The sequence below is a fragment of the Bos javanicus genome, chromosome 1 (assembly GCF_032452875.1).
Source record: "Bos javanicus breed banteng chromosome 1, ARS-OSU_banteng_1.0, whole genome shotgun sequence".
NCBI lineage: Eukaryota > Metazoa > Chordata > Mammalia > Artiodactyla > Bovidae > Bos > Bos javanicus.
The window spans coordinates 81,482,138-81,510,062 of NC_083868.1; the positions used below are offsets into that span (position 1 = coordinate 81,482,138).

General features: G+C 44.4%; 1 protein-coding gene across 1 annotated transcript; it reads right to left on the bottom strand.

Annotated features, from left to right (window-relative positions):
- Positions 1-6,466: 6,466 nt before the first annotated feature.
- On the bottom strand, positions 6,467-27,849 carry LOC133245864 (nmrA-like family domain-containing protein 1). The gene is given in 5 exon segments (XM_061413525.1): positions 6,467-7,277; positions 11,445-11,635; positions 19,739-19,988; positions 21,965-22,203; positions 26,586-27,849. Coding segments are annotated over 5 exon segments (900 nt in total). The 5' UTR covers positions 26,626-27,849; the 3' UTR covers positions 6,467-7,097.
- Between the last annotated feature and the right edge of the window lie 76 nt (positions 27,850-27,925).

Below are 27,925 nucleotides of genomic sequence, written 5' to 3' on the forward strand. Positions count from 1 at the left end.
TTCAGGGAGATAGTAAGACTTAAAAGAGATGATTTTGAAACTGTGTGGCTCTCAACAAATGTTAATTCCTTTCTTCTTTCTCTTCCCCCATGGCCAAATTTTGCTGGAAGCAATGAGAGAAAGCTTCATTTGTAATGACATACAAACAGGAGCAGTTACTGCCAACAAGCTCCTCCCTGACCCCCACAGCCCTTGCCTTTGACATTTTCCCCATTGACAAAGCGGGGACCCCAGAGTCTTGTTTCTGCTCCTTCCTCTCATGATCTGTCCTTACAGCCTCACCAGGTACCTCTCCTTCTACAAAATAGGAAGATTCAGCTATTAAACCCTAAAGTCAGAAAACCATCATGTTAGGAACAGTTGAAGCAATGATGCTTGGTGACACTGTTTCTCCTAAATTCTGTTCTTAACCCATGGAGTTGGGTCACCCAGGCTCTCACTGCTGTGGTTCCCAGCGTCCTTTATTGTGTTACATCTGGCTGCTTCATAAATTTACCTGCCTGGCTCCAGGAAACATTTGGATTTGACACAGCCAGCCCTCCTGAGGGTTCCCAGGTTTCTAGGCTGGGCTTTGTCCCTTAGGCCCACCCCTCCTATCCTGGATGCCTCACACAGTCAGCCATTCAGACGTCATGGCTTCTGCTGTACCCTGGGTCACACCTTGAGTCTGCTTTCTCCTTTTTCACACATACAGCTTGAGACAGCCTTTTCATGACATCCCCAAGTACTGCCTCGTCCTCACCCCTATACTCACTTGCTTGCACATTTGGGGGAAAGGGTTAGCAAGAAACACCTTATCAAAAGTTGTGGTTTCACAGTAAATGAGTAATGTGGTTTCACCGGTTTTGGAGGCTGGCCTTTATACAGTGTTGTGGGTTAGCATTGTGACAGTATTTCTAAGAGAAAAATATGCCCCAAATTCCAAACAACTAAATTCTGAATGAATTCGATGACCCAGTTCTTTCTTAAGTTGAGAATTGCATTGATCAAAGTCCTGATATGCAGGACAGCTCACAGACTTTGCATACATACAAACCTGAATTTAAATCCTGGCTCTGCCACCTAGTAATGTGTGACTTTGGGCAAATTACCTAAACTCTTCAAAATATGTTTCTTTATCTGTAAAATGAGAAAGATAATCTTGTTTATAGTGTTTGTGTAAAGATTTAGTGCAAGAATGTTCATACAGCTCCTATCATAGTGGCTGCTTCTGCTAAGTCGCTATAGTCGTGTCCGACTCTGTGTGACCCCATAGACGGCAGCCCACTAGGCTCCTCTGTCCTTGGGATTCTCCAGGCAAGAACACTGGAGTGGGTTGCCATTTCCTTCTCCAATGCATGAAAGTGAAAAGTGAAAGTGAAGTTGCTTAGTCGTGCCTGACTCTTAGCGACCCCATGGACTACAGCCTACCAGGCTCCTCTGTCCATGGGATTTTCCAGGCAAGTGGCTAGTATATAGTAAATAACAATTACTATAGTTGTCATAACATAAGGAAGAATTAAGATCATCTATGATATTTGTTAAACTTTAAAAGGAACTTTTTTACACAAAATTTTAATGTCTAACATATTTTAATTACGAAAACCTGGAAAAAAGGGAAAACTTAAAAGGAGAAAGTAGAAACCAACCAAAATCTCACTGTTCAACAAAAACCACTTTTAATGTCCTGGTGGTTTTCCTCTCAATATTTTACCATATACTTGCATACTTTACACAACTGGAATTAAGCTAGGTATAACATTATTTTACATACAATATTTTCTTTTTTGCCACACTGTGCAGATATGGGATCTTAATTGGCCAAAAAGGGATCAAACCTGGGACCCCCTGCATTAGAAGCAGATGGGCCACCACTGCTTAAGCACTTAACCACTTAACCACTGGGCCACCAGGGAAGTCCAACATTTTTCACTTGAAACATAATAAGTTTTTTCCAGTAAAATTATTTACAAATTCTAGCTTTTAAGAATTTAAAATTTAAGGGAACTTTAAAACTATTCAATAATTAAATTATCCATTCCTTTAATGCTGAACATTTAGCTTATTTCCATTTTTTCACTCATGAGCAACAGTTTCATATAAAATCCTGAAAATTTAATTGTTATCTGTATTTGTGTTTATTTACCTAAAATAGTTTCCTAGAAGCATTGCCAAGTCAAAGGGTGTGCACGTTTTTAGTCCTCTTGTAACCGTTAGCTGAATAGCCCTTCAGAAATAGTCTAACAGCTTATACTCTGGGGAGTTTTAAAGTCTATGCTCTTGCCTTCCTGCTCACTTCTGCGAGGACTCCAGGAGCTGACTCTTGCCAGGGAACAGCTGCTTTGGAGAGTGCACAGTGTTTGGCCCAGTAGACACTTCCTTTTCCTAACAGTGCCCCGAATTCCTTTCGGGGAATCGTCTCTGCCCCTTGTGCAGTTTAGTGGGACATCAGAGTTGGAAGTGTGCCCTGGGCAGGAGAATGGATGCTGGTGAAGAAGCCAGCTTCGATGAGACTGCAGGGACCCTTTCCCATGCTAGATGCTAGACTCGTCCTGCCATCTAGTGGTCAGTAAAGGGAGATGGCAGCAGGGGCCAGACCTCCAGCAGAGGGCGGGGAGAGCGAGATGAATCTGTACTCCAGGAGGCCATGAGTGCATGGCAGGTTAGTATCCCATAGGTACCCCCGAACTCAGAGTGCTATATGAAGAAGGTTGAGTGTTAGTCACTCAGTCATATCCAACTCTGCAACCCCATGGACTGTAACCAACCAGCCTCCTCTGTCCATGAAATTCTCCAGATAAGAATGCTGGAGTAATCCATGCACATATGGACACCTTATATTTGACAAAGGAGGCAAGAATATACAATGGATTAAAGACAATCTCTTTAACAAGTGGTGCTGGGAAATCTGGTCAACTACTTGTAAAAGAATGAAACTAGAGCACTTTCTAACACAATACACAAAAATAAACTCAAAATGGATTAAAGATCTAAACGTAAGACCAGAAACTATAAAACTCCTAGAGGAGAACATAGGCAAGACACTCTCCGACATACATCACAGCAGGATCCTCTATGACCCACCTCCCAGAATACTGGAAATAAAAGCAAAAATAAACAAATGGGACCGAATTAAACTTAAAAGCTTCTGCACAACAAAGGAAACTATAAGCAAGGTGAAAAGACAGACTTCAGAATGGGAGAAAATAATAGCAAATGAAGCAACTGACAAACAACTAATCTCAAAAATATACAAGCAACTCCTACAGCTCAATTCCAGAAAAATAAACGACCCAATCAAAAAATGGGCCAAAGAACTAAATAGACATTTCTCCAAAGAAGACATACAGATGGCTAACAAACACATGAAAAAATGCTCAACATCACTCATTATCAGAGAAATGCAAATCAAAACCACTATGAGGTACCATTTCACGCCAGTCAGAATGGCTGCGATCCAAAAGTCTACAAGCAATAAATGCTGGAGAGGGTGTGGAGAAAAGGGAATCCTCTTACACTGTTGGTGGGAATGCAAACTAGTACAGCCACTGTGGAGAACAGTGTGGAGATTCCTTAAAAAACTAGAAATAGAACTGCCTTATGATCCAGCAATCCCACTGCTGGGCATACACACTGAGGAAACCAGAAGGGAAAGAGACATGTGTATCCCAATGTTCATCGCAGCACTGTTTATAATAGCCAGGACATGGAAGCAACCTAGATGTCCATCAGCAGATGAATGGATAAGAAAGCTGTGGTACAGATACACAATGGAGTATTACTCAGCCATTAAAAAGAATACATTTGAGTCAGTTCTAATGAGGTGGATGAAACTGGAGCCTATTATACAGAGTGAAGTAAGCCAGAAAGAAAAACACCAATACAGTATACTAACGCATATATATGGAATTTAGAAAGATGGTAACAATAACCCTGTATACGAGACAGCAAAAGAGACACTGATGTATAGAACAGTCTTTGGACTCTGTGGGAGAGGGAGAGGGTGGGATGATTTGGGAGAATGGCATTGAAATACGTATAATATCATATATGAAATGAGTTGCCAGTCCAGGTTCGATGCACAATACTGGATGCTTGGGGCTGGTGCACTGGGATGACCCAGAGGGATGGTATGGGGAGGGAGGAGGGGGAGGGTTCAGGATGGGGAACACATGTATACCTGTGGCGGATTCATTTCAATATTTGGCAAAACCAATACAATATTGTAAAGTTTAAAAATAAAATAAAATTTTAAAAAAAATTAGTACTGTAAAAAAAAAAAAAGAAAAATTAAAAAAAAAAAAAAAGAATGCTGGAGTAGGTTGCCATTCCCTTCCCCAGGGCATCTTCCAGACCCAGGGATCAAACCTGGATCTCCCTCATTGCAGGCAGATTCCTTACCATCTGAGCCACCAGGGAAGCCCAAAGGGGATGAGGGCAGGAATTTTTCTCAATAATAATTAGTGAGCACTGACTATCTGCCAAAGACTATCCAAAGTGCTTTTTCCACTTTTAATCTTGTAGCCGGAGCCCAGCAGCGCCTGTGAGGATGGGGAAACTGAAGCCAAATCCACACAACTAGTCAGTGGCACAGACAGAAGTCAAACCCAGCATTGTGTGACTTTATAGCCAACGTTTCTAGGAACATTTATAGAATCACAGAGAGATACCGCCCCCTGCACCCCTTCTGTTCCTGCACCTCCACCCTCACCCCTACCCACCCCATTCCCTGGACCACAGAGGGTGGTTGCATTTCCTAAGGTGCATAGCTCATTTCCACCTGCTGTGCCTCTTGTGGGTCCCCAAGTCTCTTCTCTGAGAAACTTGGAAGGGAAGCTTTTCTCTCCGTAGGCTTGGAGATCATAGCAGGAAAGGGGCAGGGGTGGTAGTAGAGCCCCTCATCTACTGTCCACAAGTGTCAAAATGTTTTAGGCCAACGTCAACAGCTCTTTCCCTTTATTAATTGTGTGAGATGGAGATGCAAACAAGATCTCTAAAAGGCAGACTCATTTCAGATCAGCCACTGTAAAGTTTGCTTCTAAATCCACAAAGGGGGACTTCTGTGGTGGTCCAGTGGCTAAAACTCCACACTCCCAACGCAGGGGACCCGGTTCTGTCATTGGTCATGGCACTAAATCCCACGTGCTGCAACTCAGAGCTTGCATGTTGCAACTAAAGATCCCACAGGCTGCAAAAAAGATCCAAGGTCCTATGTGCTGCAGCTAATACTTGGTACAGCCAAATAAATAAATAAATATTTTAAACCCAGAATGGGTTTCTTGGGCTTTCCAGGAACAAGCGTGTGGCTGGCCCAGAGTTACCCTAGCCTTGTACCAAAGGCTAAAAGAACCAGCCTGCCACCCCAGTGAACACACGGAGCCCAGGGGACCCGCTGGCCTACAGACACTTCCACCTAGGGGATGCTGAGGTTTATTTAGGAAGCAGTGGCCATTCTTCCTGCCTGGCCCACTAGATGAGTAATAAGCCACCTATTTTTAGTTTAGGGCTTTGTTTTTCTTTTCCTGTTTTAGAAATTTATCCATACCCGTTTCTCAGGGTTGATAGCTTAGGCCAAATCGAGTTGTTCACTTGGGGAATAAGGAGAGTGCCCTTCAGAAAGGAGCATGGTCCTCAAGTTGACTGATTTCCCCTTAAGAATCAAAATTTGTCTGCAATAACCTCCATCATTTTCAACAAACACCACTGGATGCCTTAAGAGACAGAAAGGCTGGCGTCTGGCATTGCTGAGCATCCTCTTCTGAGCCAGGTCCCAGGCCACTGTGCCCTTTCACACAGGCACCATCACCCTGTCCTTGCTCGGCCCCATCCGCTACCTGCCCCAGAGTAGTAGGGGTCAAGCCCTCTCCCGGACGTGGACAGCCTCTTGCACTTTAAGTTTCAATTGCTGGTTCTCACCACTCTCCAACCCATGCACCTATTTATTTCCCTTTCCTTGTAATGGTATGATCAGTTAACGTTATGCACACATTTAGTCAATCAACATTTATTGATCACCTACCATGTGCCAGGTGCTGGGGTAAAAAGGAGTCCACGTCTCTCACAGCCAAGAGGAAGGCTAGTAAGCAAGACAATTACAATATGAGATAGAAAAATGCTAAGCTAAAAAAAAAGAAAAATGCTAAGCTAGCAATAGAAAAGGACACCCTGGGGGCACTTCCATCACCTTCTTTTTCCACTTTACTACCTTTTGCCAGACATGGTCTCAAGCTCCTGGACTTTACCCACTGCACAGGCTCTGGGCTTCACTTGTCACTAAGTAGTGACATAGCCCCCCTCTTGCCCTGGCATGACACAAACCCAACCACAAACTGAAAAGGGGCCATGGCAGCCTTTGGAGAATGGACCACTCCAATAAGAAAACAGGAGGGGAGCAAGGCCTACAAATGTACCATTGGTGCTGGTGCTGAAAAGAAAGCTGTGGGATGGATAAATGAGGGGTGGGTGAGTGAAAAGACGAGTAACTGAGTGATGATTCAACAGCTGATTTAATGACTGAATCAGAGATGAGCTTCCAACCTTGAAGCAAAACTGAATTTCCATTTCCAACACTTGTTCACTGAACACCGAGTTCCCCAGAAAACCCTCTACAAAGATTTTTAAGAAAATTAAAATCACTTAAAACCTCACAGAGAAGTGACAACGCGCTTGAAAAAACTGGAGTTGTCTAGGAGAGTTCCAGAAACAGGCCTCAAGGTCACTTATGAAGGAGAAAGCTGAGGGTCCCCCCATCCCCACTGATTTGTGAGAGGGAAGGAGCTCCAAGTTGCTCAGGCCGGAGACTTCAAGGCAACGTGGCTGTTGGTTGGGAAGAGAGAACTACAAAGGGTGGCAGGCTGGGAGCTTCTCACTTAGCCTGACAAGTGTGCTACCTTTATTAGCAGCTGGAACGTTACTTGTGGGTCAATTACTGCGTCAATCAGCTCTGCAGCGTCCTACCGCCCGCCCCGGCCCCCGCCCCACACCCAACCCAGGGAAGCCTTCAGGGTACAACAACTGTATTCTAAGCTATCTGTTCTATAAACATAGATTTAGTGCTCTAGAGAAGATCAGGATCTGGGAGGAAGAACACTGCGTTCTCAGAGGCCTGAGAAGAGCTCTTAGGAGCTCTTCAAGGCTGCCTGGTTCTCTGAGATGAACTGGCTGAAGCTTTTGACTTTGGGATTCAGTCGGTGGGTGAGCTGGATGTCACGGTCTGGCTTCATTTGACAGAACCGACACATGTTGGCCATTTCCTTTGCTCCAGGAAATTCCAGCTTCTTGTAAGCCTCTGGGGTGATCTTTTAAGAACAAGTTAAAAAAGAAGGAAAGAAAAGAAACAACAGGAAATGTTATAGCTCTCATTTAAAGCAGTTGGAGAAGAACTTGTTCACTTTCATGATGATACAAATCCAAATTCTTTTGCCTAATCCCAAGACCCAAGAAACACTGAAATTTTTTTCATGGGCAATTTGGCAACATACTGACTTTCCTGAACCAATTTGGAGGCAAAACCTTATCTAAACTTATGAGAAGTTATTTATAGTCTTCATCCTGTTTAGTGGAAATTGCCCTGTCTTTCTCTGCAGAGATATTCCTATGTTTGGTTATAGGGTCCTGCCCCAGCCCCTGATGGTGATACAGACATAACCCATCTAAAAGCTGAAAGATTCTGAAAGCTGAATTGTTTCTGGCCACAAGCACTTGGGATAAGGTACCATGGGTGTATAGCCCCTTTATCTGACTAGTTTTCATATACATTTCCTCCTGGGATTCCTCAGCATTCCTTGGAGATCTTCAACCCATCAAGCCCTCCATGAAGCATCAAGGCACTAGACTCTCCATCCTTCCCTCCTGATTGGAAACAAGCATCTGAACTTCAACCATGCAGCCTCTGCCAGGGCCAGGCCCAACAAACACTGCCCATCACACACCCACTGAGTCACCCTCTGTCACCCTCTGCAAAACCCTTCTGACACTAAGTGGATCTATAGTGACGCCATCTGCATCAACTAAGACCATTTCTTTCCTTCTTTCTTTCTTCTTCTTCTGTTTTTTTTTGACCATGATACATGGTATGTAGAATCTTAGTTCCCTGACCAGGGATCAAAATCTTGCCCCCTTCAGGAGAAGCTCAGAGCCCTAACCACTGGATCACCATGGGATTCCCATTAAGAACATTTCTAACTATTGGATCCAATATAATCAGTCTTTAGCCTCCAGCAATAAACTCTAACCTTGCTCCGAAAACTCTAACCTCCATCTGGCCTTAGAATAATGTGACAGGTGCAAACTCATATAAAACAATGACTGTCATGCCATTTATAATAATGAAAAATCAAGAACAATCTGCATATCCAAAAAATAGAGGAATGGTAAAATAAACTATGGTAACTATGGTACATCTACACTAGAAATATTATGCAGTCAATATTTTTTAAAAAGTTGAATAGAAATATATGCTCATAATTTAATGTCAAGTGAAAAAGCCAGATACAAAACGGTACTTGGCATGTTGTTTTAATTTTATTACATATATATTGGGAAAAGACTAGAAGAAAATGTACAAATCTTAACAGTTACTATCTCTGATAGATTAAACAATGTGACTTTTATATTCTTTTTTAAAATAAATTTCTGTATTTTCTGCCATAAGCATTTATCATTTTTGAAATCAGAAAACATTTTTAAATTTTAGTGAATTTGAAAATAGAACACCATCAAAGAAGCATGGAAGATGACTTCTAAAATGTCTGTCTCCTTGAGTTACTCTCTCATCCTGTAACTTTGGTAACTAATATTCCTCAGGAAAATAAGGGATTCTTTTCTGCAGGTTTTTGAAGAAAAGAGATTTGCTCTGTTGTGTCTCACTTTTCTGAGAGAACACTGTCCCTTTTGGAGTTAGACAGGCAGTTTCAGCCAGATCAGAGTTTCTGATGGGAGTTTATTCTGGGGAGTTCAGGAGTGGGGTCGGGGGTGAGGGGGTAGTCACTGAAGTAATTAAGCAAACAGCGACCTTCTGAACAGACAGGGAAAGTCAGACTGCCAGGGCTGGAGCGCCACCTTGTGGCCACATGCATCCTTCCCCACAGTACCGCAGCCTGTAAGCCTTTTTCTACTCCAGACCAGCACCAGTGGCTTTAAGTCAAAGTAGTTTCTAAGAACTGGAGAAGGAAATGGCAACCCACTCCAGTGTTATTGCCTGGAGAATCCCAGGGACGGGGGAGCCTGGTGGGCTGCCATCTATGGGGTCACACAGAGTCGGACACGACTGAAGCGACTTAGCAGCAGCAGCCCCTTCTTCTTTATAGAGTTCAGACCCCACAGACAAAATGAATACAAGACCCAAATGCAAAGTACTAGGAGAGGGGTCAGTCACTAAATAGTAAATTTGCACCCAGGGATAGATGACTTTGCAGATGTTCTCATAAGTACATCTTTTGAATGAGTGATGACTTCTTGGGCTTGGGAGTAACATTTTCTCCATGAAATTTGAGTGGTTTTCAGTAAGATCCCCAAATGTGGTTTTATAGCTGGATTGATACCTACAATAGTTTTCTCCCCAAAATATCTGTCGGCCTCCTCACAGGGCCAGTACCTGAACAGGTGAAATGGGAGTCTAGACAGCCTCTCAAGATTCACTGACCCAAGAGATGCGATGAAAATGAAAACCAACCCTCTGCCCCTAACTCTAGGAAACATTCTAGAGCAGATTCACCAAACTTACTCTTGAAGGGCTAGGTATAAATATTTAAGGCTTTTAGGCCATATGGTCTCTGTCACAACTGCTCAGATCTACCAATGTATCCTGAAACCAGCCAGAGGCAATACACAAACGAAAGTGTGGGTGTGTTCCAATCAATCCTAATTTGCAAAAGCAGACTCGAACTCTGTAAAAAGGAAGGGACTCTCTCTGCTCTGGAGAAATGTCAGTGCTGGGCAGAACCTGAGAAACCATCCAGACTACACTCTCCTTTCACAGATGGGAGAACAGCAGCCAGGAGAGGCAAAGGGCCGTGTTAGTTGATGCCTGCCAGCCTGAGGGAAGGTAGGGTCCTCCTTTCAGATGCGACAGTGTGCAGGCCAGGCACACACAGATGCACACTTCCTTCTCAGAAACACTGTTCTCTCTCCATCCTCGGACAACAGCTGCTTGGAGAAATGGCTGGAAGCACTCAGGATGAACCATTGCCCTCACTTCTCCATAAAAGGTCTATCGTGGCCACACTCAAGCCCAGGCCATTCCAACCCAGTTCGTTATCGAGGGCTTACTAAATGCCAGACCCAATGCTAGCCTTTCCCACATGGGTCTCACCACATCCTCGAAACAAGCCTATGGCAGGTGTAATAATCTTCTTTAACATATGAACTAAGGGAGTCTGGAGAGGTTAAGTCTGCTTCCCAGGTGGCTCAGTGGTAAAGAATCTGCCTGCCAATGCAGGAGACTCAGGAGACATGGGTTCCATCCCTGAGACAGGAAAATCCCCTGGAGAAGGGAAAGGCAACCCACTCCAATATTCTTGCCTGGGGAATTCCATGGACAGAGGAACCTGGTGAGCTACAGGCCAGGGGGTCGCAAAGAGTCAGACATGACTGAACACGCACACACAACCATGAAGTTAAGTAACTTCCCAAGAGTCCCCAGAGGGATAAGGGCAGAACCAGGACTTGCTCACTTCCCCGGACTGCCTCCGGTTCATTCCTGTTGATTCTAGAACTTGTCAGGCCAGCTCTATCGCTCCCTTCACCCATACGCAGTCTTGCCCAGACTCAAGGACCACCTCGAAGCTACTCCTTCCGTGAAGCCTTCTCCTACCCTCTCTGACCGCCCGTAGAGCAGAGAGTGTGGGCAACACAATCAAGCACCACAGCGTTCTGCTCTTGTCTGATCACTGTGACGTCACATGTGTGAGATTTTCACCCCAACTCTGCTGTGACGTCCTCAAAGGTAGCACCAGGTATATAACAGGTCCTTGAGATATGCTTGTTATATGCCAAACACTAGCCTAAGCTCCCTGAACATACCCTAATTTTCACAAAACGCCGCAGGTAGATACTCTCATCCACTTTGTGAATGAGGAGGCCACAACTCAGAGAGGCTAAGTGCCTTGCCTGATGATGGCTAACTCTGGCACACTGGCCTGATCAGCAATGAGTCCCTCGGAGGGGAGGGATAGGATGGTGTATATGAGAACGTTGTACCTTGGTCTTCAGAGTCTAAGTTCTTTCCACCCAAAAGGAATTGTATTTTAATAAGCTGATTAATCTGAAGCCAAAGCAATAATGTCTTAAGGGTAGGATTCAGATGCACCAACAGATGAAGACAGATTCATGGAACAGGAATCCTCTCCAATTTCTTCCGATAGCCTCAGATCAACCCTGCTCAAATCTGTGAAAAGTCTCCCAGAATTTATAAGTTACTGGGATGTGACCTCCTGTGATCATGTTTATGTTTCTTAAAAACTCACCTTTGCATCTCAGACTTCTTTCCCCAAACCCTTGGACAGAACATCAGCATACTGCTGTATGGTCAACGCTTCTGCACTGAGACCCACGGCCTTGCCCACAAACTCCTCTGGAGAATTAAAGATGCTGCAGACGACAGCTCCAATATCAGCAACCGAGATACCATCCATTGGTACATCCCCCATTGGCAGTGCTAGTTTAAAAAATAAAAAGATAAAAATAGCTAATTATGTCACATCCTTGGTAGGTCCCATCAATCTGATTTAATCAACCAGTTAAACAAAAGGTATGGGAACACCATGTAACACTGAGTCGCTACCATCTATGCAATTATAAGGTTTGTTTGAGAAAATATCATAATACCTGGGTATTGATTAAAAAAAAAAAAAGAACTACCATTTACTAGGTATCTTCTTGGAGAAGGCAATGGCACCCCCACTCCAGTACTTTGCCTGGAAAATCCCATGGATGGAGGCGCCTGGTAGGCTGCAGTCCATGGGGTCGCTAAGAGTCGGACACGACTGAGCAACTTCACTTTCATTTTTCACTTTCATGCATTGGAGAAGAAAATGGCAACCCACTCCAGTGTTCATGCCTGGAGAATCCCAGGGATGGGGGAGCCTGGTGGCTGCGGTCTATGGGGTCACACAGAGTCAGACATGACTGAAGTGACTTAGCAGCAGCAGCAGCAGGCATCTTCTTAGTAAAGAAGGAATGGGTGAATTTAACTCAGATGACCAGTACATCTACTACTGCGGGCAGGAATCCCTTAGAAGAAATGGAGTAGCCATCATGGTCAACAAAAGAGTCCAAAACGCAGTACTTGGATGCAATCTCAAAAACGACAGAATGATCTCTGTTCGTTTCCAAGGCAAACCATTCAATATCACAGTAATCCAAGTCTATGCCCCAACCAGTAACGCTGAAGAAGCTGAAGTTGAACGGTTCTTTGAAGACCTCCAAGACCTTTTAGAACTAACACCCGAAAAAGATGTGCTTTTCATTATAGAGGACTGGAATGCAAAAGTAGGAAGTCAAGAAACACCTGGAGTAACAGGCAAATTTGGCCTTGGAATACAGAATGAAGCAAGGCAAAGGCTGATAGAATTTTGCCAACAGAACGCACTGGTCATAGCAAACACCCTCATCCAACAACACAAGAGAAGACTCTATACATGGCCATCACCATCAGATGGTCAACACCTAAATCAGATTGATTATATTCTTTGCAGCCAAAGATGGAGAAGCTCTATACAGTCAGCAAAAACAAGATCAGGAGCTGACTGTGGCTCAGATCATGAATCCCTTATTGCCAAATTCAGACTTAAATTGAAGAAAGTAGGGAAAACTACTAAACCATTCAGGTATGACCTAAATCAAATCCCTTATGATTATACAGTGGAAGTGAGAAATAGATTTAAGGGACTAGATCTGAGAGATAGAGTGCCTGATGAACTATGGACGGAGGTTCATGACATTATACAGGAGACAGGGATCAAGACCATCCCATGGAAAAGAAATGCAAAAAAGCAAAATGGCTGTCTGGAGAGGCCTTACAAATAGCTGTGAAAAGAAGAGAAGCGAAAAGCAAAGGAGAAAAGGAAAGATATAAGCATCTGAATGCAGAGTTCCAAAGAATAGCAAGAAGAGATAAGAAAGCCTTCCTCAGCCATCAATGCAAAGAAATAGAGGAAAACAACAGAATGGGAAAGACTAGAGATCTCTTCAAGAACATTAGAGATACCAAGGGAACATTTCACGCAAAGATGGGCTTGATAAAGGACAGAAATGGTATGGACCTAACAGAAGCAGAAGATATTAAGAAGAGGTGGCAAGAATACACAGAAGAACTGTACAAAAAAGATCTTCACGACCAAGATAATCACGATGGTGTGATCACTCACCTAGAGCCAGATATCCTGGAATGTGAAGTCAAGTGGGCCTTAGAAAGCATCACTACGAACAAAGCTAGCGGAGGTGATGGAATTCCAGTTGAGCTATTTCAAATCCTGAAAGTAGATGCTGTGAAAGTGCTGCACTCAATATGTCAGCAAATTTGGAAAACTCAACAGTGGCCACAGGACTGGAAAAGGTCAGTTTTCATTCCAATCCCAAAGAAAGGCAATGCCAAAGAATGCTCAAACTACCACACAATTGCACTCATCTCACACGCTAGTAAAGTAATGCTCAAAATTCTCCAAGCCAGGCTTCAGCAACACGTGAAGCGTAAACTTCCAGATGTTCAAACTGGTTTTAGAAAAGGCAGAGGAACAGAGATCAAATTGCCAACATCTGCTGGATCATGGAAAAAGCAAGAGAGTTCCAGAAAAAGATCTACTTCTGCTTTACTGACTATGCCAAAGCCTTTGACTATGTGGATCACAATAAACTGTGGAAAATTCTGAAAGAGATGGGAATACCAGACCACCTGACCTGCCTCTTGAGAAACCTATATGCAGGTCAGGAAGCAACAGTTAGAACTGGACATGAAACAACAGACTGGTTCCAAATAGGAAAAGGAGTACGTCAAGGCTGTACATTGTCACCCTGCTTATTTAATTTATATGCAGAGTACATCATGAGAAATGCTGGGCTGGAAGAAGCACAAGCTGGAATCAAGATTGCTGGGAGAAATATCAATAACTTCAGATATTCAGATGACACCACCCTTATGGCAGAAAGTGAAGAGGAACTAAAAAGCCTCTTGATGAGAGTGAAAGAGCAGAGTGAAAAAGTTGGCTTAAAGCTCAACATTCAGAAAACGAAGATCATGGCATCTGGTCCCATCACTTCATGGGAAATAGATGGGGAAACAGTGTCAGACTTTATTTTGGGGGGCTCCAAAATCACTGCAGATGGTGATTGCAGCCATGAAATTAGAAGACACTTACTCCTTGGAAGGAAAGTTATGACCAACCTAGATAGCGTATTGAAAAGCAGAGACATTACTTTGCCAACAAAGGTCCATCTAGTCAAGGCTATGGTTTTTCCTGTGGTCATGTATGGATGCGAAAGTTGGACTGTGAAGAAAGCTGAGTGCCAAAGATTTGATGCTTTTGACCTGTGGTGTTGGAGAAGACTCTTGAGAGTCCCTTGGACTGCAAGGAGATCCAACCAGTCCATTCTAAAGGAGATCAGCCCTGGGTGTTCTTTGGAAGGAATGATGCTAAAGCTGAAACTCCAGTACTTTGGCCACCTCATGCAAAGAGTTGACTCATTGGAAAAGACTCTGATGCTGGGAGGGATTGGGGGCAGGAGGAAAAGGTGGTGACAGAGGATGAGATAACTCGATGGATGTTATTTTGAGTGAACTCCGGGAGATGGTGATGGACAGGAAGGCCTGGCGTACTGCAATTCATGGGGTCACAAAGAGTCAGACACGACTGAGCAACTGAACTGAACTGAAGCATCTTCTGTGTGTAAAAACCCCAATATCTCTGTTCAGCTCCAGATGCATTTGTCCCATGTCCTACTCAATATCCTTACTTAAATGTTTAATGACATTTTACATTTTAATGTTTAAAAGACATTAGAAACTCACTGTGCCCCAAAATGAATTCCTGGACAACCTGCTTCTGCTACAGACTTCCTTCTCAGTTAATGGCAACTCTATGATTCCAGTTTCTGAAGTTAAAAATCTTAGATTCAACCTTGACATTTGTCTCCCACCCCAGATCCTTTTTTTTTTTTTTTTTTGTAGTCGTATTCATAGTGTCTAGAATTTGAAGACTTCTCACCATCCTCACTGGCATTACCCTAGTCTAAGCCACCATCTGAGAAGAGCTAACTCGTAAAAGACGCTGATGTCGGGGAGGATTGAGGGCAGGAGAAGAGGGCGGCAGAGGATGAAATGGTTAGATGGCATCAACAATTCAATGCACATGAATCTGAGCAAACTCTGGGAGATAGCAAAGGACAGGGAAGCTTGGTGTGCTGTAGTCTATGGGGTTGCAAAGAGTCAGACACAACTCAGCGACTGAACAACAAAGCCACCACCGTCTCTGACTTGGATTATTGCAAAGTTGGGCCCCTTATTTCCAATTCCACTCTTGCCCTTCCACAGTCTCTTTTCAACACAAAAGTCAGAGTGATTCTGTAAAAACTAAAGTTAGCTCATGTCATATCTGCCCAGACCCCTCCAATGGTTCTCTGTGTCTCTCAGGAGAAAACCCATGGCTTACAGGACCAGACCCTCTACTACCTCTGGCCTCACCTCCTACTCCCCTCTCCCCAAGCCCCCAACCTGCTCCGATCCAACCACACTGGCTGTTCTGTCTGCCTGAAAATGTCTTCCCCTGAATATTCACAAAGTCAGTTAGTTACCTCTATCAGAAGTTGCTCAGATGTCACCTTCTCAAAGAAGCCCACCAATCCCCTAATTTAAATTTCACACACCACGCTTACTGCTAACACTCCACATACACTTTACTCAGCCTTATTTTTTTAGAGCACTTATCGCTTTCTAACATATAATACATTTTACTTCTCTATTATGCTTCTCTGCTGTCTACCTCCTCGACCAGAATATGAGCTTAATGAGGGCTGATAAGTCGCTTCAGTCGTGTCCGACTCTGTGCGACCCCATAGACGGCAGCCCACCAGGCTCCGCTGTCCCTGGGATTCTCCAGACAAGAACACTGGAGTGGGTTGCCATTTCCTTCTCCAATATATGAAAGTGAAAAGTGAAAGTGAAGTCGCTCGGTCGTGTCTGACTCTTCACAACCCAATGGACTGCAGCCTACCAGACTCCTCGGTCCATGGGATTTGCCAGGCAAGAGTATTGGAGTGGGCTGCCATTGCCTTCTCCGTTAATGAGGGCAGAGCTTTGTCTGCTTTGAGTGGTTTATTACTGAATCCCCAGTAAAGTGAAGTAAGTGACTGGCACGTTGGAGGCCTTCAAATATTTATTGAATGAATCAGTTAGCAAACATATTGGCTGGTTTAATCCTCAAAACAACCTTGAAACATAGCAATATCAGGGAGTTGCCTGAGGTTACTCAGCCAGCAAGCAGCAGAACTCAAGCCCTCATCCATCACTCCGAATTCTGTGCCCTTCCTACGGGTGGGCACTGCCTCTCACAGATTCCCAGAAGCCCACACTCCTGAGGCTGGAACCCAATGTGGACGTGATCTAGCCCCAGCACTGCTGGTTTTTAAACTGAAGAATCTAAGTCTATTGACTTACCCAGTGCCTTACAGTTAGAAAACAACAGGCCAGGACAAGAGTCAAGGTCTCTGAAGTCCAGTCCAGTGTAAAAGTGACTTAAGGTTTAGCAGCCAGGAACTAAATGTCACAGTTTGTCTTTTTTCAGCAAAATTAATCTCCTACCTGATATCTGGGTAGGCAAAATGTCTGCTCATTCCTCTGCATAAATTATAACATATATAAATTTATAAATATAAATAAATTATATTATAAATAAATTACATCTTATAATTGTAAAAAGGCAGTCTCTGTTTTTGAGGCATTCAGAATCAAGTCTATTCTGACTCTGAGGTTTGCTTTTATTTGAAGATTGAAGTTCTTGGGCTGAGTTTAAAAGATGCTAAGGGACAGTGGTTCTGGAATTCTGTTCGCAGCCGGCCAGCGTCGCCTCTAGCTCGCTTAGCTCCAGCCAAAGGAGAAAGGGTTAAGTAAGGAGGTCTCTATACCTTGGCTCGTATGTAGGCAGATCAACCAGCGGTAAAGCACAAGAGGAAGCAACTCACTACAAAAGCTGCTCGCAAGAATGCGCCCTCTACTGGAGGAGTGAAGAAACCTCATCTTTACAGGCCTGGTACTGTGGCACTCCGTGAAATTAGACGTTATCGGAAGTCCACTGAACTTCTGATTCGCAAATTCCCCTTCCAGCATCTGGTGTGGGAAATTGCTCAGGACTTCAAAACAGATCTGCGCTTCCAGAGTGCAGTTATTGGTGCTTTGCAGAAGGCAAATGAGGCCTATCTTGTTGGCCTTTTTGAAGACACCAACCTGTGTGCTATGCCAAACGTGTAACAATTATGCCATAAGACATCCAGCTAGCATGCCGCATATGTGGAGAACGTGCTTAAGAATCCACTAAGATGGTAAACATTTCAGTCTTTAAAAAAAAATTATCTTCTTCCTGCTACTGGTAGTTCTGAACGTTAGATATTTTTTTTCCATGGGGTCAAAAGGTACCTAAGTATATGATTGCAAATGGAAAAATAGGGGACAGAAATGAGGTATTGGCAGTTTTTCCATTTTCATTTGTGTGCAAATTTTTAATATAAATGCAGGACATAAAGCATTAACGAATGTCAGAATGTTTCAGTGAACAAGTCTCAGCAGTTCAACTTTATAACAATTATATATAAACCTGTTAAATTTTTCTGGACAATGCCGGCATTTGGATTTTTTTAAAACAAGTAAATTTCTTATTGACTGCAAAAAAAAAAGAATATGATTCTGGAATTCTCTGGTGGTCCAGTGGTTAAGACTCTGCACTTCCACCTCAGGGGGCACAATTTCAATCCCTGGTTGGGGAACTAAGATCCCACTTGCCTGATGGTGAGACCAAAAAAAAAAATTTTTTTTTCCATTAAAAGAGTATGGTTCTGGAGTCAGATTACCAGAGTTCAAGTTCTGGTTCTACCTTACTATTGATCTTGGCAAAGTTAATCTATCTGTGCCTCAGTTTCCCCATCTGTGAAACAGACACCAAACACCCAGTAAGTCCTCAGTAAATGTTAGATATTCACTATGGTGTGTGTGTAGGAGAAGGCAATGGCACCCCACTCCAGTACTCTTGCCTGGAAAATCCCATGGACGGTGGAGCCTGTTAGGCTGCAGTCCATGGGGTCGCTAGGAGTCGGACATGACTGAGCAACTTCACTTTCACTTTTCACTTTCATGCGTTGGAGAAGGAAATGGCAACCCACTCCAGTGTTCTTGCCTGGAGAATCCCAGGGACGGGGGAGCCTGGTGGGCTGCTGTCTATGGGGTCGAACAGAGTCGGACACGACTGAAGTGACTTAGCATAGTATAGCATGGTGTGTGTGTGTGGGGCGGGGTGGTGGCAGGGAGCTATTCCCTATGGAGGGGGCGGCGCTTGACGGAAGGAAGAGGATGAGGCTCAGGGATACCTGAGGCCGGGTTTTACAAACATGAAAGAAAGTGAAAGTGAAGTCGCTGTCGTGTCCTATTCTTTGCAACCGCATGGACTGTAGCCCACCAGGCTCCTCCATCCATGGGATTCTCCAGGCAAGAGCACTGGAGTGGGTTGCCATTTCCTTTTACAAATGTAGGCAACTCAAATGGGACTGGATACCAGCAGAAGTTTAAAGCATCACCTCTTCACCTAGGGCCAATCTAATTCATAGATTATAATATCCTAGCTTAGAACCTGGGAAATGTCACATGTGCAGGCTTCTGAAATCTGGTAGAGGCATAGGAAGAAGGGAAGTGGGGTGAAGAGATGTATCACATTTACATACTTATCTGGTCACCTGCTGAACTATTACCCAAGTCATCTGTGACATGTGGCAGGCACTCCAGGCTCAGATCTACTTTGACACGAGTTATGTCCCTGGTAAGTCTTAATTATGCGGCAGGGAAGAAAGACTGACTTGCAGTCACTGATTCTCTCACACTCCCTCCATTCTACAGAGCCACCCTGGACTATGGGCAAAGAAAATGTCCCCAAAGGGCAGGGGAGTGCTGGCCAGTGGACTGGCAGCATTGGAATTACCAGGAGTCCTGGTTAGAACTATAGTCTTGCAGGCCCCAGACCAGACTTATGGAACCAGACTCTGCAGGCAGGGCTGGAAACCCGTTCCCAGGGAGTCAGTGTCCCTCTCAGGATTCTCCCATCCAAGTACTAACCAGCCCAACCCTGCTTAGCTTGAGATCAGACAAGCTCGGGTGCATTCAGGGTGGCCATGGACCCTCTCAGGATTCTGACCCTGAGATCCAGGTCAAGAGAAGAATGTGTTCCCTGTGGCCACAGAAGGGCAGAGAGATGAGCTAGAAGGGAAAGTCATCTTGTCCAACTTTCCTATTAGACATGAGGAAACTGAGGCCTGAGGCCACATGGCTCACTGCTTATATGAGGAGCGTCAGCTGGATGAGACAGGAAGTGTAATCCTTGGTGTTTCCAGCCCAAGATCCAGCTTCCCGGGAAATCTAGGACAATGCTGGGCCCCTGTCAGCACTTCACCCAGAGCCAACCACACAGCAGGCACTCGGATGGCATGCGGAGAGAGGAAGGAGGGGAATAGGAGGCTGAGCAGCAGGAAAGCTGGTGTCAGGGTAGTTTCATTCCAACCCTCCACGTACCCAGGGTGTAGTAATCTCCATCAGAGGCCTTCACCGGTTTCAATGGGCCAAGAAAGTTTTCAAAGTAAGCTGCCACTCAGACGCTGGTCATGGGAATGCCAATGGACCAGAAATACTCCTCCACCTCTCCCTTCCCGTCAAAGTGCAGCACCTCCAGCTTGCTGTTTGTCAGGCGCTTGACGTTCTCCAGGCCGCTGTACACCACGTGCTTCAGACCCTGGCTCTTGGCAACATCAGCCACCACCTTGCCCTGAGGGACAAAGGTAGATGCCTTATAGAGAAGGTTGAATTTGCATGCAGACTGGGGGGCTGGTTCTGGGTCCTCTACCCACCCCCCTTTCTCTTACTGTGCTTCTTGGAGGGGATTTTCCCAGCCTCAGATCATAGGAGAGGCCACCAGGATCCAGGAGCAGAGGCTCCATTGTGTCAAAATGCTGAACCCATCTTCTGGTGCAAACAGTAAGGAATCCGGCCCCTGCCTCTGGGCTCAGTAGCTCTGTGACCCACTACCACATTATATGTATATAAGAAGCTCAGGGATACCTGAGAAAGCAGTGTGTGATGTTTTCTGATGATAGAGTATATCTGTTCACCATTTGGATACTGAGGGCAAAATGGAGGGAGATATATATGTATATAATTGGTTTTTATAAACACACACACACATACAAGCATGCATGGATGTACATATATTTTCTTTTTTGTAGTTTTAGTTCCATTTTTTTCAAAGCTCCTTCATCCTTCCTTTCCCTTTCTCTTTTTTCCTTCTTTTCCTCACAAAACCCCATACCAGACAGAGAAGACATAACTAATCTGGCTTAGGTTGAGAAAGTGAGACAGAGAAATGACTTGTACCCCTACATTCCACAGTGAGTGAATATCAGAATTAGAACTCAGAGTTCCTAAAATAAGCCCTTCCTAAATTTATCACTTAAAGACAAGCTGTAAGTGACGTAATTAACAGACATTCCTAAAATGGTTCAATCCTGCTCTTAATTTTTTTGAATTTTACCATTTCTGAAAAAGTCTGACCCCATCCATTACATTTTAAAAATCTAATCTTCATATTTTCTATTTAAACTTATGTATAATTTGCAAAGAGTACTGGCATAGGGGAAGGGATCTTATAATACTACTATAAGTAGATCTTTTAATGACAGAAAAGTTCGCTGTACCCCCATGGTGATAACTACTTTCCAGAAATTCTATGGGCTCATTCCCGATATTCTACGTGCTCATTTTCATCTCTTTTAGCTGCTTTTTATTTCTAAATAACATGTTTATACTGCTAATTCTCGATTTTTCTCAGTTTAAGGAATCATCTACTAAATTTCTACTATAACAGATGAGCCTCATCATCAGCGCTCTCTCCCCCTCTCTCTGTCTCTCTCACATGGGCTTCCCTGGTGGCTCAGTGGTAAAGTATCCACCAGCAATGCAGGAGATGCAGCAGGAGAAGCGAGTTTGATCTTTGGGTCAGGGAAGACCCCCTGGAGAAGGAAACAGCAACCCACTCCAGTATCCTTGCCTGGGAAATCCTCTGGATAAAGGAGCCTGGTGGGCTACAGTCCATTGGGTCGCAAAGAGTTGGACATATCTTAACAACAGCACAACAGTATTCTCACACATACAGCCCACCACCACCATAACCATCACATACATACACAACTGCCTTTTTTTCATCCTCAGAATATCATATTTGGGGCTACATCATTCATCAGTGCTAACATGGGTGAAGCAGACCCACGCGATATTTTATGGTCACATTCACCTTTTCTACAAATTTTCATTTTCCCTGGAGTTCATCCTTGTGGCTCATTTGCTTGTTTGCTTACTTCTTTTCTTATGTACCCATTGCTAATTCATTTCCAAATTCTATGCCGGAAGTCTAAACATAGTCCTTCCATTTTGTTCTTCCCATTTCACTCTCAGAGTAACCTTAATTCATGGGATGTCCTTGCTGCCAACCCTCACATGCCATCGACAACAAACGGTAAGAATCAGAGGCTCTAAAAGCTGGCTTCACTACACGACCACTCTCAGATCTCCAAGGTCACCTCTGGACAGATGTCACATGACACTGATTTTACAGTCACCTAATAATCCACCTGAAGTACATGGATTTCATAAATGCCAGAGGGAAGTGATGGGGTGAGGCCCACCCCCTTCCAGGGAGGGGAGCATGGCCAGGCAGGAAAAAAGAAAGGGCTTGAACGTGGGTCCCACCTGACACACTTCTTTCTCTTTGCTGAAATGGTCCCAGGTGTTGGTTACCAGGAAGGCCCCATAGGCTCCTTTCAAGGCAGCCTCCACCGATGCTTTGTCATTCAGGTCCCCTTTAACCACCTCGGCCCCAAGGTCCCGGAGCACCTGCGCCTTTGGTTGGGTCACATCTCGGGTCAGCGCTCTCACCACATACTTTTTGCCCTCCAACATGGCCCTGGCCACAGAGCTGCCCTGAGCTCCTGCAGAATTGGAGAAGAAAAAATACAGAAAGGATCAGGAAGAATGTTCACTAAAAGAAGCTGATTAAGGAATCCAATTACTCAGAGTAAAACTGCTGCTCTAACTACTTCAGGAGGCAGTCCCATGGCTTGCAAGAGCGGTTTTCAAATTAGGTTTCTCACAGCGTTCTCAGAGGTAGCTTAGCAGAAGCCATGGAGGAGAGAAAGAATGGGGGAGCCCAGAGGCAACAGGGAGGCCAGGGGAGCAGGGGACCAGAGCCTCCACCCCAGAGTCCACTGAGCAATTCTACTTTTAACTGGTCAGGCTCCTCTGTCCATGGAATTTTGCAGGCAAGAATACTGGAATGGGTGCCATTCCCTTCTCCAGGTGATTTTCCCAACCTGGGGATCAAACCTGGGTCTCCCACATTGCAGGTAGATTCTTTACCATCTGAGCCACAAGAGAAGCCTTAACCGGTCATAGGTTTCATTTTTTAGGTTCTTCATAGAGTTTTACTTTCAAAAGAAGTTCCTATTCTATTATTTTTTTTTTTAAGTTGAAAATGCAGAAGTTTCTTTTTATGATGTTTAAGACTGTTCATGATATGATCATCACTCACCTGATTAACCCACTTTACAAATATTTACTGAATGTCCTATGGGGGGGTGCCACATACTCTGCACATTCACTGATATTTGGGATCCTCCATCAAACTGGTCCCATATCTGTCCTGAATTTTGTGTGTGTGGTTCAAAAACCATCTTCCGTTCTCTCTCCTGCCTAGCTCCCTGAGAGGCTGCCCTGTATGGACTCCATCAGTGGACTCTTTTGCCTTCAGTCTGGGTCTGGCCAGAGGAGAGCATCTACAGGGGACCCAAGGGTTGGAGCAGAGGTGACCCCTTCACACTGCTGCTCTTCCCAGGGTTTGGTCATCTCTCTTATCCTTTGGTCCTTTTGTGTTGCTTACTTGGTCTTTCTGTTCTTTCCCATCTTTACTAAATTTTCTCAACTTCTCTGAGAGAGTGTGGCACTTCTTTTTGGGGGTACCCCAACTGATAGATTATTGATAGTCCTGTCAGCCTGCGGTTCAGTGGACTTTACCTTTGGATCCTTAGCCAGTTTTGTGCTCTTGTACTGAATAGGAATGGATAGCCAAAGTTCATCAGATGTTCGAGGAAAGCCTCCAGCATGAAAGGTAAAACGAAAATAAACAAACCGATAAAAAAGAAAAGATAAAAAAAGGCAGGGAACAGAAGAACATTTTTAAAGAATTAATATCCTCAGAGATTGGAGAAGATATTACATTGAGAACACTATTTCTGAAATGCTGCATCTATAAAAATTAAAAATCAATTTAAAAAAATCTGTTGACCTTATTAGTTTGCTAGAACTGCCATAACCAGATTCTACAGAATGGGGGTTTAACCAACCCATATTTTTCACACCCCTGGAGGCCAGAAGTCCATGAACAAGGTGTCCTCGGCTGGCTTGATTTCGCCTGAAGCCTCTCTCCTCGGATTGTGAAAAGAGAGGCTGCTCACTGTGTCTTCACGTGGGCTTTCCCGTGCGCACTTGAGCCCCTCGTGTCTCTGTGTCAAACTTCCTTCTTCTCAAGAGAACAGCGGTCAGATTGGACTGTGGCCCACTCTTATGGCCTCACTTTAACTGAACCACCTCTTTAAATGACCTCTTTAACAATACAATAACACATTGTATATGTGCAAATACTGTCACATTCAGAAGTACTAGGGATTAGGGTTTCAACATACAAACTTGGGGAGGGACACGGTGCAACTCAAAACACTGACTGTTGTAATTATTTCCTTATGACTGTACTGTAACTTAAAGTTCACCTTGGAGACAAATTGTTTACTCTTTATCCCCGTTTGCCAATCATGTTTTGAGATTAGTTCCTGGAACACTGCAAGCTTTCAATATCTGTTTACTGAATGAAAGAATCAGTGAATGAAGGAAGTACAAATAATGAAACCTCTGTGCTCTGCATTCTCAGCTTTCAGATGGACAGTCTTTGCCTGGACCCACATAAAATGGAGAAGCAAGCGATATGGACAAGTATGAAAAAATAAAAGGAGTTGAACCAAAACCAGGACTGGCTCTCCTAATCACACCCACTTTGATGTCTCATTAAGACTCTAACCAGGGGACAAATTCAGCCATATTGGCTGTGCTCCCTTGCAGGTGAGTCCATGAAGAGAGCAACATTTTAATGGCAGACACTGGAGATGATGCTCAAGAGTTTGACATGCAAACGCATCCACAAGTAACGGTTAACACTTTCCCTATCACATTTAATTAGGCATCTTGTATTTTTATCTGCCAAACTAGTAACCCTTTCCCAAATTCCCAAACACACACCCAGAAATCCAAGGTTATTGAACAAAGGATTAAAACTGGGCGGTAAAGCAATCAGCACACCTCCTCAGCCAACTGCAAGTCATCTTTCTTCAACTTTAACACCTCTAACCTGATTCCTTTAGGAGCCACTCCCAAGGCTCTTACCATCCTTCTACTCTGAATGCCTAGGCAGCAACTCAAGTTTAAAGAGACTGAAACAGGGCTCCTGACTTGTCTTGACCTGCTGCCTCCAGGTCCTCCCCATTTCAGTGAATCACAACTTTATTCTTTCAGTTGCTCAAGCCAGAACATTTAGGAGTCATTCTTCACCTCTGATATCTGACCCATCAGGGAACCAAGTCAATGCTCCGTAAAACATATTGGGATATGACCACTCCTTAGTCTAAGCCACTGTCAATCATGCCTGGTTTAGGGCAACAGCCTCATAAGTCTCCCTGCTTCAGCCCTTGCCCCCTACAGCTTCTTCACCAAACAGAAGCCAATATGAAACTTTAGCACCAAGTCTTATCATGTCACAACTCTGCTCAAAACCCTTCAGTGATTTCTCATCTCTTTCAGGAAAAACCAACAACTTCACTATTGCCCTAATACGATATACAATCATCCCCTCATCTGATTGCCTTTTTTTTCCTTTTAAAGTCAGTGTCATACCTGGCTCTTGGAGTTGTTTTGGGGGCAATGTGGGCAGCTTCTGTGCTGGGTCTTCCCTGCTGTATGGGCTTTCTCCAGTCCAGGCTAGTGGGAGCTACTTTCTAGTTGCAGTATGAGGGCTTCTCATTTTGGCGGCCTCTGTTGTTGCGGAAGACGGGCTCTAGAGGGTACAGGCTTCAGCAGCTGCGGCAAACCGACTTAGTTGCTCTGCAGCATGTGGGATCTTCCTAAACCAGGGGTTGAACTGGTTGGTGTCTCCTGCATTGACAGGCAGATTCTTTACCACTGAGCCACCTGGGAAGCCCATGGCTGTTGGTTTCTTGATAATTTACTTCTCTTTTCTCCCCACTTTAGCACTTGCCTCCCTTCAGACAAAACCCCTGTCCTCATAGAGCTTCTATCCTAGTATGGAGAGAAGATGGTAAAGGAAGAAATCAAGCAGGAAGGGGAGTCAGACGGTGGCAGGGTGGAGTGAAGTTGCCATATTAAAAAAGGAAAGTCTGGAGAGCGGTTATGGAGAGGGCTTGGAAGACATGAGAGAGAAAACATCGTGGGTGACGAAGGAAGGAAGATTATTCTAGGCTGAGGGAGCAGCCAGTGCAAAGGCCTTAAGTTGGGAGTGTGAGGAACAGGCAGAGTGGCAGAGGGAGAATGGCAAAGGAGGAAGTGCGAGAAGGGTCTTGCAGGCCAATAGTCAGGCTTTCGTTTCACTTGAGTGATGTAGGGGGCGCTGTTACGGGGTTTTCAGCCGAGACCTGCCATGATCTGAAGTTTCAAATAGATCATCAAAAGGCAGGAATGAGAACTGACAGACGGAGAGTGAGCTGATTGGAAAGATTGGCAAAGATAGGTCTAGCTGTTGGAGAACAGATTGTGAGGGAGGCAGAGTGGAAGCAGAAATGCCAGTTTCAGGGCTCAGGCAGCTGTGCATGAGAGAAGTCCGGGCATGCGTTCTCCTAATCCCCACCCACTCCGTCCTTTCAGAGTCCTTCCAGTACTGGTCAGGACGCAGTTATCTTCTGCATGCCCATGGCCTTCTCACATTTGCTCCTTGTGTTTGTCAGGAAGCGAGTGGAGAAAAGTCTGTAGCGGATAACTTGTGCTGAAATGAGACTTACACCAACAAATCAGCCCATGATCAAGAATAAGACACTATGTCAGATGTCCTTGTGCCTCTGAGATCATTTCTGAACAAATCAAGTCAAATCACCCTGCCCCTTTACCACATCAGAAATGCAAGCAAATGATAGACTTTTCTCAATTTTCTCCAAAGGGCTCTTTGTTCAGTTTATGCTTGCAGGCTCTGAAATTAAAAACAGGAAAACAAGAAAGTAAGCCAAGTCAGCACACACTTTTAAAGTAAGAAGTTTTTTACCTGTTGCTCCAAACACTGCAATTATTTTCTTGCTGGTCATGTTACCAAACAAAGAATCAATGCAGTAGCAGTACTTTCCTCCGAACCGCGACAGCAGCTGAAATGGAGTTTCTGTCGCGTGTGAGAATTTTAAACCTTTCTGATTACCACACCCACCGCTGACTTTGTCCCTGCCTTGTAAAAACTTTTGTTATCACCACCTAACTAACTCACTCTGACACTGCAATTTTCTAAAGGAGGTTTCATTTATTCACTTATTCATGTGTTCAGCAAATGTGTAGTGAGTACTTTTGGTATACTAGGCACTGAAATAGAGGCTCTGGTAAGGGAGACAGACTAGTAAGTAAAAGAAAAGCAGAGAGAAATGCAGAGGGAACGTAGGTCCTGGAGGGAAAACACAAAACCCAGAATGGGGGTGTTAAGGAAGGCTTCTGAGGAAAGATGTCGCTGGAGCTGGCCTGAAGACCCCATGAAGCGTTCAGTTAGTGAGAGTAGGAAGAGAGACCATCCCAGGCAGGAGGAGCCACACACAGTCAAGCTCACAGGCAGGGTAATCATGACGAAGGGCTCCAGATGGCTGCAAAAATGCTACTTGAGTGGTGGGAAGTAAGACTGGGAAGGATGGCAGAAGGCAGAGGACAGAGGGCCGGTTTGTGGATTTATCCTGGCAGCCACCGCAGGTTTAGGTGATCCTCTGGCAGCAGAGAGGAGGATGGATTGAAAGAAGATGCTGCTGGAAGCAGGGTCTCCCCTAAGGAGACAAATAAGAAATGATACAGTTGAGAAGTGACAAAAGCTTGAATGGAGGCGCTGTTTGGGGTAAAAGTGTGCCCCTCCAAGATTCCTGGGTTGAAGTCCTACCTCCCAACACCTCAGGATGTGATCTTATTTGGAGAGAGAGTATATACAGAGGTCCAGTCAAGGTAAAGTGGGATCATTAGAATGTGCCTAATCCAATATGACTGATCTACTTATAAAAAGGGGAATTTTGGAGATTTCTCTGGTGGTCCAGTGGTTAAGAGTGTGCTTCCACTGCAAAGAGTGTGGGTTCCATCCCTGGTCAGGAAACTAAGATCCCACACGCTGTACAACATGGCCAATCAATCAATCAAGAGAAAGTGGGAAATTTGAACACAGAAGGAAGACAATGTGAAAATACAAGGAGAAGCCATGTGAACGTTCAGGTGGCCATCCACATGCCTAAGAGAGAGATCTGGAGTAGATCCTTCCCTCACAGCCTACAGAAGGAATCAGACCTACCAAAATCTGGATTTCCAGCCTCCAGAACCATGAGATAATAAAGTTCTGTAGTTTGATCAACCCACTTTGTGGTACTTTGG